The sequence below is a fragment of the Perognathus longimembris genome, chromosome 8 (genome assembly GCF_023159225.1).
Source record: "Perognathus longimembris pacificus isolate PPM17 chromosome 8, ASM2315922v1, whole genome shotgun sequence".
Lineage (NCBI taxonomy): Eukaryota > Metazoa > Chordata > Mammalia > Rodentia > Heteromyidae > Perognathus > Perognathus longimembris.
In genome coordinates this window covers 23104600-23117266 of record NC_063168.1, presented here as the reverse complement: position 1 = coordinate 23117266, position 12667 = coordinate 23104600, and the positions used below count along the sequence as shown (strand labels likewise).

Below are 12667 nucleotides of genomic sequence, written 5' to 3'. Positions count from 1 at the left end.
CAGCTAGTTTTTATTGTTCATTTTGGAGTTTTGGACTTTTATGCTTGGGTTGGCTTTGAACCATCCTCCAGATCTTGTCTTCTCAGTAGCTAGGAAGCAATGCGACACTAGTGTCTAGTTTGTTTTGAGGAGGCTTCATACTGATCTCCACTTAATGCCTTTAGTTCATAATTCAGATATATCCTGGGCTCAATGATCTCTCCTGGCTGCCTTTAGATAATAATACACCTAGGTCTCCTTTACTGCATTGCTTGCACTTGTCCTTTTCTAACACGTTTATGCTTTGTTTCTCCTAGTTATGAACTATTTTTTGCCAATCCTTGAACTCAGGGCCTGAGCACTGTCCCTGGCTTCTTTTTGCTCAAGGCTAGCACTCTGCCACTTGAGCCACAGCGCCACTTCTGGCCTTTTCTATAGATGTGGTGCTGAGGAATCGAACCTAGGGCTTCATGTATATAAGGAGAGCACTTTACCACTAGGCCATGTTCCCAGCCCCTTGTTTGTTGTCAATGTATACCTAACAGTAATCTCACTCTAATGATTCTGTTCTATCTTAACATGGGCATGACTCTGAGGAGGAAAATTGGGTCCCCCTCGCATTTGACAAACATGAACTTTCTACCCTCCCATGATGACATAGGGAACATGAGTGGAACCTAGGCCTGGAGTAATGAGGAAACATCATCTCCTCTCATGGTCACTGAGCATCTTTAAAAGCACTCCTCTTGCTGGCCTATTCCCAAGACAATGTACTAGTATGTAAACTAATAGGCCAGGAGTTGTGTTCTTGAATTTTCGCAGACACAAAAGCATGTCTGTGGTACTAGATTTAGTGACTTGCCCCATGGGTTTAAAGAAGTGATTTGATATTGGTCATTAAGATCAACTACCAGTGTGCTACAGTATAATTTTTTTTTTTTGGCCAGTCCCGGGCCTTGGACTCAGGGGCTGAGCACTGTCCCTGGCTTCTTTTTGCTCAAGCCTAGCACTCTGCCACTTGAGGCACAGCGCCACTTCTGGCCATTTTCTGTATATGTGGTGCTGTGCTGGGGAATCGAACCCAGGGCTTCATGTATACGAGGCAAGCACTCTTGCCACTAGGCCATATCCCCAGCCCGCTACAGTATAATTTGTTACCTCTATTCCTCCTCCATTCATTCCCTTCCAGGAACTAACCAAGTCCCTTTGTCTTCATTTCAAATCCCTAGTAGTACTACTTCCTCAGAGAAGGGTAAATCAATTATTGTTTTAATTACGTAAGACATCCTCAAGAGGAAGTGAAGTAAATCAATAACCAAAACATTATTTCTCCTTAACAAAGAACCCAAACCTCTCCATCAAAATCATAGTCTGCCTTAGTTCCTTAGAAATCAAAACATATACTTACCTAGCAGTGGTTCATTTTAGCACAACTGCTTTGAAAAGCCAATTAAATGAGATTCTGTGGCTGTCATATCACAGAAAAGCATGTTAGTAGTGAGCCACTATGATTTTGAATGTATCTTTCTGTGCAGAGTGGCAATAGGCCAGTGCTACAGAAGCCAGTATATGTCCAGCATAACATATTCCACTTTTCAACCTAAGTAAAGGAATCCAATATACTCTCCCCGTACTGTTGTGTTGCTGAAGTGAAGAAACTTCTTTGGAGAGCCATTTTCAGTGATTTCCAGTTGCATTTCCAATTGGTATGTAAGTATACCTAGTCCCATGCAATATATAAAACAACTTGGGAAAGCAGCAAGTATAACTAATGTAGAGGAAATAGAGGCTTATTAAAAGTATTTTTTCCTTTAGTTCTCATGAATTTTCATGAAACTCCCATTATTAAAAGTCCGGTTAGGGTTTGTGAGATATGTGAGAGAATGTAGTATCAAATCACATTTAATAAACTGGATTTCTTCCATTCTAAAAATAATCATATTTAAATAAGCAAGCACTAATTATGAGAAATATAGCCAACATTGTAATGTGAGTACTTATGAATATTTGAAAAATAAAACTTTCCTCCTATCAACGTTACAGTACAAAGTCATTTTACAAACTACAAAACAAGCACAAAGATCATTACTTACTGCTGGTTGGTTCATAGTTTTCTGAGATAATTTTTAATTACAATTTACAGGGCATAACTTCACAAATTTATAAGCTTCAAAATTCTTATGAAAGATTTATTTTTTATTTTTGCCAGTCCTGGGGCTTGACTCAGGGCCTGAGCACTGTCCCTGGCTTCTTTCAAGGATAGCACTCTGCTACTTGAGCCACAGCACCACTTCTGGCCTTTCCTGTATACATGGTGCTGAGGAATTGAACCTAGGGCTTCATGTATACGAGGCAAGCACTCTTGCCACTTGGCCATATTCCCAGCTCACCATATGAAAGCTTTAAGCAAGAAATTTTCTATAAATGGGAGGATTTAAAAGTGCAAACCTATACATGTGATTTAAAGTTATACTTAACACATAACTGTTAGATTTTGACAGTTATTCTGTATGCTGTTGAGTGTAAATACTTCTAAACCTTTCCTTTCTGTTTATGCTTCTGACTGAGCATGGAGGAAAGGACCCAGGCTTAAAGATGACTGCAACATTCCCTACATGGTTTTGTGTGAACACATGCAGACAGTAAGGCCACTGTCTTTCCTTTTCTTTTTTTTTGTTAGTCCTGAGGTTTGAACTCAGGGCCTGGGCGTGGTCCCTGAGCTTTTTTGCTTAAAGCTAATGTTCTGCCACTATAGCCATGGCTTCACTGGGACTTTTTCCTTGAAGTCTGAAGATAAAATCTCTGATGTGAAATCAAAATCGATCTGCTGATCTGCTAGCCACCGCTCGAATATTGCCATAAACCTTTGATGGAGGATTTCCTGTTAAAAGAAAAAAAGTAATCTATACATAAATAAAATTACACACACACACCTATATAGATATTGTACAAAAAAAAGGCCGACCACCCCAATAAGAAGAGGGAGTTTTCAAAGTTTTATCTTGAGGGCTGGGGATATGGCCTAGTGGCAAGAGAGCTTGCCTCGTATACATGAGGCTCTGGGTTCGATTCCCCAGCACCACATATACAGAAAATGGCCAGAAGTGGCGCTGTGGCTCAAGTGGCAGAGTGCTAGCCTTGAGCAAAAAAGGAAGCCAGGGACAGTGCTCAGGCCCTGAGTCCAAGGCCCAGGACTGGCCGGAAAAAAAAAAAAAAAAAGTTTTATCTTGAGCCATGAAAAGAATCTTACAGAAAAACATTTTAAGTTTCTAAGACTGAAAGGCATTGGATTGTCAAACTATTTAAAAAAGAAGTCAATCAGTTCTGGGCATTAGAGGACAATCCAAGTTTGCAGTGCTAGAACCCATATTCATGGCTCAAACAAGGCAGCTGCCCAGCAAGCCTTCCTTTTGTGAAACCCAGGCTGTGATGCTCTTGCTGTTCTGGAGTAGCTTTCTGCACATTTCTCATGGGAAAGCAGCAGAGATTTAAGCAATAAAACTAATTTTCTTGGATAAATGATATCTAAGCAAAGAATTTCTGCATTTTCCTCTAGGCCCACAGCTGCCAACTCCCAAGGACTTCCGCTGGGAATCTTCAATATTACCCTAAACTGCTTTGCAAATGTGGCTTGAGTTCCTCAATTCCCCATCGTTTCCAGAGAAAACAGGCAAAGACATACACACACACACACCAATATAATGAAAATAAGTAAACTTCTATTACCCAAGATGAGATTGCAAATGGCAGTTCTTGCCATTTTGATATTTTGGAAAGATCCAAGGATGTGTACTTTCCTGAAAGGGATGAAATGAGTCAAATTAGCCATAAATTAGCCCCAAAGTACATTTCCTTACTAAATCCTGAAATCTAAAAACTCCAGAAAAATAGATCAGATTAGAAAACAAAGGCAGAAGTAATGGCTGCAGAACTCTAAATATCCTAAGATCACTTTTAAAATGAAAGAAATATATGTGAAGCTCTTCAATCCAGAACAAAGGAGGTGGGGAGAGACACAGACAAAAATCAAGAAACCTATACACTACTAGACTACATAATTATCCAATGAATACCCAGAAATGCAAACAAAATTGCATATAAATTATAACATGTTTCAACAACTTAATAAAAAATTATCCAAATGTCTTCAGTATTTGGAGGATCATCCTTTTGAGAAGACTTTTACAACTCCAATAAGATTCGTAGCACTTTCAAGTATTGGTGGGGCAAATGAACCAGGACTTCCATTTGAATCACACACTCAGCTTTTATTTATATTTATATTATCTAGACTGACCTCAAGCCTACAATCCTCCTGCCTGTGCCTGAGTAGGTGGGATTACAGAGGTGTGTACCAACAGGCCTGGCAGGATTTTGCCTTTTGAAGTCTACCTTAAAACTGTTTCCATTCTATAATATTTATTGGGATAAATCTTTTAATTCTTAAAATTTGGTTAAAATCCCAATCACTGTGTTTTAACTAAAACCAACCTCTCATGGTGACCAGTTTTCTCCAAAAACCACATACCACCAACTGGAGTGGGGGTGGGATCATCTCCACTCCTAGACCCTTCAGCGTTTAGCTTTAGGTTGCTCTCTTAAGACCACATTGCCTACTACATCTTGCTGGGACCCTCAGCCAGCCCCACAAACCATCCTGAAAGACTTTAGCTCCATGCTCACTGGCTCTGACTACTCCCATCACAATGCCTAATAATTTCATTAGCTGTGGGATGACAGTTCCAATGCCCTAGCCTCTTGGGGCTTTGACATCTTTTATACACACATTGGATCTTGTTTTCCATCCTGTTTTTATGTCTACTGTCATGTCCTAGTCTTCTTGGTCATTACCAAAAGCTGCAACCCCTCCATAATTTGAATTTCAAACATTCAAGTCTTCTTCCTCTATCACTCCACTTCATGCTAACTAATCTGCCAATAGCCAAGTCCTTCAACTTCTCCAGGACCTCTAACCTACTGAGTTAATCCTTCATGGCGTCTCACTCCTACATCCTGCCTCCCCTCCCTCGCTCACAATCATCCAGTGACCTCCCCTGACTCAGATAAAAAGTCAAAGTTCCTATGTTACTATATGGCCATTATTTCTCATCCTCCACTGGTTTATTCCAGTGAAGTACATGAAGCCATAGGCTTCCACATGACAGACTCTCAACTTAGTACACCTGTGCGCTCCTCCTGCCTAAAACATACTTCCAAACACCCCCAGATAGACAGAACACACAAGTACTCCTTCAGCCAGTCTGGTATTATGATCAGTTTAAATCTTGCTTAGTGATCTGTTTCCCTGCCCATATCACTAAAATGATAGCTAAGATACAAACCCAGAAGGAAGAAGGTGATGATGATAGTACTAAGTTCCAGGAAGGCAGAAAGCAGATGGAAAACCAGGAACTGACTCTGTAGACCCACAGTCTCAAGCAAACTGGATCTAACTTAGCAGTAGGGGAACCTAGGAACTATGTTCCCTCCAGAGAAAGTTAACAGTGAATGAGGGATTCTTTTTTCATTGGCCAGTCCTGGGGCTTGAGACTCAGGGTCTGAGCACTGTCCCTGGCTTCTTTTTGCTTAAGGCTAGCACTCTAACACTTGAGCCACAGCACCACTTCTGGCTTTTTCTATATATGTGGTGCTGAGGAATTGAACCCAGGGCTTCATGTATATGAGGCAAGCACTCTACCGCTAGGCCATATTCCCAGCCCTGAATGAGGGATTCTAATAGCAAATTAGTAAAGACACAGAGGGGGAAGCAGGGACAAGAATAAGACAGTACAGGTGCTTTTGGAACAAATGCTCCAGGAGAGCTTTATAAATTAACAGCTCATGCATCTAAATATACCAAAAGGAGATAGAGAAGATGCAGACGTCTTTATGGCATTACATTGGAAACTAACCATACCAGATTCACTTCCTCAAGAGAACACATATGCAGAAGAAAAAGGTCACAGAATTTCACCTTGTTCAGCTACAAGGGGAGGACTAAGCTGATGTGGTAGAAAAGCTAAATGTGTATAACAAGGACTACACACGTAAAAGGAGGAGGAAAAAGAAAGCTCAATCTAGCTGGATGCAGGTGGCTCATGCTTGTAAACCTGGTTAATCAAGAGGCTAAATTCTGAGGATCACTGTTAGAAGCCAGCCCAGGTAGGAAAGTCACTGAGACTCTTATCTGCAATTAACAACAACAAAAGCCAGAAATAGAGCTTTGGCTTAAGTTATGAGTGCTAACCTTGAGCAAAAAAGCATTCAGCCTCTGAGTTAAAGGCCCAGGACAAAAAACAAAACCAAACCCTAAATCTTTATCTTTTAGGATGAAAAAATCACCACTGAGGGGCTGGGAATATGGCCTAGTGGCAAGAGTGCTTGCCTCATATACATGAGGCCCTGGGTTCGATTCCTCAGCACCACATATACAGAAAATGGCCAGAAGTGGCGCTGTGGCTCAAGTGGCAGAGTGCTAGCCTTGAGCAAAAAAGAAGCCAGAGACAGTGCTCAGGCCCTGAGTTCACGGCCTAGGACTGGCAAAAAAAGAAAAAAGAAAAATCACCACTGAATCTAAGAATTGAAAAGCTGTCGAATAGTAAGATACTTGGAAATACAACTGGATTATTATATTATTTTTGAGACAGAATTTGCAATGTTGCCCAGGCTAGTCTTGAACTTGTGATCCTCTGGCCTCAGCCACTCAAGGAGCTGATACCAAGGTATGCACTACTGTCCCTGGCACAAATAAATAGCTTTTAAAAATTAACCTAAGCAAGATGAAACTGGCTCTTCAGGGTGAGGGTGAGATAAAGGTAAGCAGCATACATAACTGGCCTTTCAAACTACACGTGTCTCATTTTGCTAAAAATAAACTAAAATAAAATGCAGCATGATGGATGAGGAAATAGACACATCAAGAACAAAGTGCAAATAGCTTTGCTACTAAAAGAATCAAAGTAATGGAGCAATAGCTGGAAACAAGTAAGCTCACCTTATTTGTCAGTTAATTATTCAATTTTTTAAAAGTCCAAAACCAACTTCAAAAACAACAAAAAATTAATTTCTGAGGAAGAACTCTCAGGCTCTCTAGCATTATCATTAGTTTAAATCTTGCTTACTGTAGTGATCTGCTTTTTCCCTGCCCTTATTGTGTGAAAACATCCCTCTCTAAAAAACAAAGGAAAAGTTAATGTGTTTAATTGAAGTGTTAAGTTGAAAACTTCAGATTTGCTGAAAGGTTAGTGGAAGTTGAGTGGCGTTACGGAGCTAACATCAGCAGTATTAAAGAGAAGGAAAAAAAAATCTAGTTTTTTTTTGGCCAGTCCTGGGGTTTGGGACTCAGGGCCTGAGCACTGTCCCTGGCTTCTTTTTGCTCAAGGCTAGCACTCTGCCACTTGAGCCGCAGCGCCACTTCTGGCCGTTTTCTGTATATGTGGTGCTGGGGAATCAAACCCAGGGCCTCATGTATATGAGGCAGGCACTCTTGCCACTAGGCCATATCCCCAGCCCCAAAAAAATCTAGTTTTGGTGAGTGTTAACGTGTACAACAGTAATTTTTTGTGACAGGAAGGTACTGATTCTATGTGATTTCAAGTTACGGATGCTCATATGCACTGTGTATACAGTACAGGTAAATTTGAATAATTTACATATGAACTCTGCTTCCTGAGCACGCAGTTTTTCCTCAATGTTTGAAGCCTCCTTGGAATCATGTACCTGTGAATACTAGAGGTCTACTGTACACAACAAACCTCAAGGAACATATACAATATTATTTCCCATTTTGCATTCTGAATATATTTGGAGTGAACTACTTTTGTATTTTGCTCACATTGTACTATATTTTGCTAGATTATAAGCAACAGATCATCACACCATTTACAAGTACATAGCAGCCCATCTTATGGCCATTCCATAATTAATATGAACTGTTAAACATGTGGATTTCCAATTAGATTATATATAGCAAAAACCAGGACTGTACACTTCTTTAATTTCATCAAATTACTTGTAATTTTTTGTAAAAATTATGAAAGATAAAAACAATAATTTCCTAGCAACCTGATTCATAATGGCTCCCAAATGAAACTGTGACGAACAATAGAAAGTTTAACTATGTGGGTCTGGGAATATGGCTTGTGATAGTGGTTGCCTCGCATGCATGAAGCCCTGGGTTCAATTCCTCAGTACCATATAAACAAAAAAAGCCAGAAGTGGCACTGTGGCTCATGTGGTATAGGACTAGCCTTGAGAAAAAGCTCAGGGATTCAGGGACAGTGCCCAAGCCCTGAGTTCAAACACCAGGACTGGCAAAAAAAAAAAGAAGTTCAATATGCAATAGAAAGTAATCACTGAAGCCAGGTGCCAGTGGCTCACACCTGTAATCCTAGCTACTTAGGAGGCTGAGATCTGAGGATCATGGTTCAAAGGCAGCCTGGGCAGGAAAGTCTGTGAGACTCTTATCTCCTATGAGCACCAGAAAATGGAAATGGCTCTGTGGCTCAAGTAGTAGAGTGCTAGTGTTGAGCTGAAGAGCTCAGGGAAGACAGTGCCCAGGTCCTCAGGTCAAGCCCCATGACCAAAAAAGATGTACATGGGCAGACAGGGTAATATAGCTGTAATTCCAACTACTCAGAAGGTTGAAGTAGAAGGATGTGAATTCTAGACCAGCCCAGACCAATTTAGCACCAGAATTTATTTGAAAAATAAACTAAAAGCAAAAGGATTGCAGGTTTAAGTGGCAGAGCAATTGTGAGGCTGAGTTCAATTCTTAGAAACACACACACACACACAAAAGCACATGGGGAACTTTCAGGGACTATGGAGTGGACTGCAGGACTGTATTACTGGTGAGCCAGCTCATTCAACTGGATACTTAGGTGAAGGAAGGAAGGAGGAAGGAGGAAGGAGGAAGAAAAGGAAAGGAAAGGAAAGGAAAGGAAAGAACGAAGGAGAATTTAGATCTAAATACTACGCCCCTCAGTTTAGAGCAAAAGCGAGATAAGTTATACAAATTTATATGTATACATGGAAGTGTATAGATTCTAATAAAATCATTTCTGGATTCAGTTACAAGTAGATCCCTCGGCCTCTCAGTCAACTGTTTCATTCATCATGTCATAGCATTATATAAGCTCCAGGCCCCATCTGGCAGTTGTTGCAAGCATGACCAGGAGCAGCTTCAAGGCATGATGGGCAATCTCAAATTCATTTTTAGCACCCTCACTGCCCATATTATGTTACTAACTTCACATACATTTCTTTCACTGCTAAGTTAAAAAAAACACCTTACAATTAGTGAAATTTTCTTGATAATGTAATCCTCTTTCAAGGATGGTCTTTACTTTGAACCAGATACTTCCAATAAATTAGCAAGAATATTATACACAAACAATTGTTAGATTTTTTTTTTAAACTAACCATTATGACAATAATTTTCTCAAGATCACACACTTACACATCAGCCAAAACTATCCGTGTCCGTGTCACGTTCTCTATGGTGAATTTGGTTTTTCCTCCTTTGCCAGCAATTCTTCCTATTGCCCTTGACAAATGGTCTCCTTTGAGGGGCTTAACTAAAGAATAAAGAAGAAAAGCAAGACCTCAGATGGCAAACTACTCCATTCCACCCAATGGAAGCTACTCCACTGTACCCACTACACAGAAGTTCAACCATTACCTAAACTTCCCACACAAAATGCACATTTCAGAATAAAAGTGTAAATAGCAGTATGTATTAGGAAACTGAAAGTCACAATACAATACAAAGTTAGCAACACAAAAGGATAATTGTTCACAGAAGACTATTGCATGCTCACCATCTGTAATTTCAAAGGTCTCTAGAAAGAGATCATCCAGTCTGATGAGGGCAAGTGCATCCTAAAATACAAAAGCTCTGTGAAGATTCTCACTTATACCCAAGGACACGTAACACAGACAGCACTGTACAACAAAAAATACACAAGCCCCAGTAGTATAGGACTCAATGCTTTGATAAGTGGCCAACTCACTGAAAGATCCATAGAATATTTCTCAAGTCTCCACTTTCAGTATCACAGACTTACCTCCACTTGAAACCCAAGAATAAAGGCCTTCACGAAATCAGCTGCTTTTGTCAAAGAACTAATATCTTTCGTTTCCTTACAAGTCTGCAAAAAGGTAATCAAATTTTAAATAGTGAAGAGAAAAAAAGAAAACATTCTAAAGTAAGAAATGACCTTTCCCATTATAATTACCTTCACTAACAACACCCTTCCCCATTGGTCTATGTGAACACCCCCCCACCTTTGGGGGGGAGGATAAGCAGTCTTTAGCAGACAAACCCTTTCCAGCTCCACTAAACATTTTTTTAAAGGATGGGGCTGGGAATGTGACTTAGCGGTAGAGTGCTTACTTAGCATTCATGAAGGCCTGGGTTCAATTCCTCAGTACCACATACACAGAAAAAGCCAGAAGTGGTACTGTGGCTTAAGAGGTAGAGTGCTAGCCTTGAGCAAAAAGAAGCCAGGGACAGTGCTCAGGCTCTGAGTCCCAAGCCCCAGGACTGGCAAACAAACATTAAAAAATAAATAAATAAATAAATAAAAATAAAAAAGGATGGTCAAGTGACTAACCGCACTATATGACTGATGTAGGACTTCTGGGTTAATAGCAGCACTCCTCTGTCATGGCCCAATGGCTGTCTGTCTCTTTAGGGCCCAGGCTGGTCCATTTTTATCTAACAACTGCAGAAATGTTAAACTCCTACCACTGTAAATAACGTGCTTTACACACCTTAGCCATACCATCATTATACTCTTGAATACACTTTTATATCTAAGGAAACTGAGGTACTAAGACCTTAAATAGGGAAGATTCAAACACTAGTCTCACTTCAAAGCTAGTACTTCCACTCTCTAACCTAGACTCACTATCTAGCTGAGGAGACTACATATGGCACAACTTTAAACCATATACCACTTTGTAATGGCAAACTACTTTGAACTTTCACATGTAAAACCAGATCCTAGTTCCAATGGTATATGTGACAGTGGGTAAGTAGCAAGGATCCTCACAGATGTAAATTTTCTTATTTATAAAAGGAAGGTCAAAGTGGAAAATCCTGAGTCAGTTGGTTCCCTTATGTTGACCAAGACATTCAACTTATTTGACTCTGTTTCCTCACACCTCTTATCTACCTAACCCAGCAGTCCTAAAACAAATGATGCGGTATATGTCAAAGTACCAATAAGCGATTGGCACAGGGCAGAATCAATAGATGCTGAGAACTCAAACTGAGATGAGCCTCAGTGGTAACCTAGCTACTTAGAAGGATGAGATCTGAGAACCAAGGTTCCAAGTCAGCCTGGGCAGGAAAAGTTCATGAAACTACCACTAAAAAGACACTAGAGTGGCAAAGAAAGCAAAGAGAGGTTTTAATGTCACATTCTGGAACTTTGCCAACTACTTAGGGTAGTGTTTAAGTGCTCTAGTAGGATGTAGGTCCACAGGAATCTTAATGATGGCATAAGCATTCTCACAAAGGCAAACATAAATAATTTTGGTGATCAATTTTGACACAAAATTGACACCTGGAAGAGGAAAATTCAGTATCAATTTTAAATCTCTACTTGACTGACAACACAGAATGAAAAACAAAGAATGTATATGTATAAAATAATTTCTATTTTTCTCAAACACATTTCTCGTAAGAATGCCATGAAAATATGAAGCACCTGTACTGCAGCGAGTACTTTATCATTTACCTACTTCTGTGCATACCAGTGCTCTCTACCTATCTTTCTTAATTCAGCACACAACGTTACCAAATTGCACAAACACTTCTAGCATCTTGATATAATCTCAGCATCAATTTAGGAATCCAGTTAAAACTTGTGCTGAATGAATATTGTGAAGGTATTTGTTAAGTTCCAACTCACATTGTATTAAAAAAAGAAAATCACTTAAAAGAAAAAGTCCTATTAAGGAAAATCTGATCATGCCTTTTCATCCCTGTTGGAGAGAAAACAGTATATTAGGAAATGGCTGACATTCTTACTCTGATTTCCACATTTCTCGATTTCAAGTTAAACCGTATTTGAAGTCCCAAATGTTCTACAATAGGAGTAAATATCTTCATCCAGTTTTCTTTTAAGGGTGTGTATCTATTCGCTGGGACTGGAATTTTCCGTGTTTCTTCTTTCCCACTCTGCAACAAACAAACAACACCTCAAGAGACGTGTGGAGTTGTAAAATGACAGCCGACCCACAAAAAAAAAATACTTCCCCTTCACAGAACAGTTAAAACTTCCAAGAGTCACTTTCCCTAAGAAGTCATGGCTGGATAGCCCCCCGCCCGGCTCCGACACCTGGGGAGACCACCAGCTTGGCCTGACCCGGCCGGGCCGGCTTTACTAGGGACCCCAGATCCCCGCCACTAGTACCAGGAATCCGTCCCCGGCCAGGGGAGGGAAGACAGGCCTTTTGGCCGGTCGGGCCTCTTCTGTGTCCATGCGGCCCGCGCTTTCGTCTTCGCCCGCGGAGGACTGCTGCTCAGCCTGCCGCTTCTTCGCCCGCCGGCCACCCTTACGGGTGACCGGAGTAAAGCCGTCCTGGGCACCGGCAGTCTGAGTCTCCATCTCCGCCATCTCCACAGCTAACAAACACCAGTGCAGGGACACGTGCGCGGCCGCACTGCGCAGGCGCA

The 12667-nt window shown here is 40.7% G+C and overlaps 1 protein-coding gene across 1 annotated transcript; it reads right to left on the bottom strand.

The window, feature by feature from the left end:
- Nucleotides 1-2072: 2072 nt before the first annotated feature.
- Nucleotides 2073-12654, bottom strand: Pno1 (partner of NOB1 homolog). The gene is made up of 7 exons (XM_048352638.1): nt 12405-12654; nt 12020-12169; nt 10047-10130; nt 9801-9861; nt 9440-9557; nt 3706-3776; nt 2073-2860 (listed from the first exon to the last, which is right to left on the bottom strand). Exons 1-7 carry the CDS (start codon nt 12606-12608, stop codon nt 2793-2795), a joined length of 756 nt encoding a protein of 251 aa, XP_048208595.1. The 5' UTR covers nt 12609-12654; the 3' UTR covers nt 2073-2792.
- Between the last annotated feature and the right edge of the window lie 13 nt (nt 12655-12667).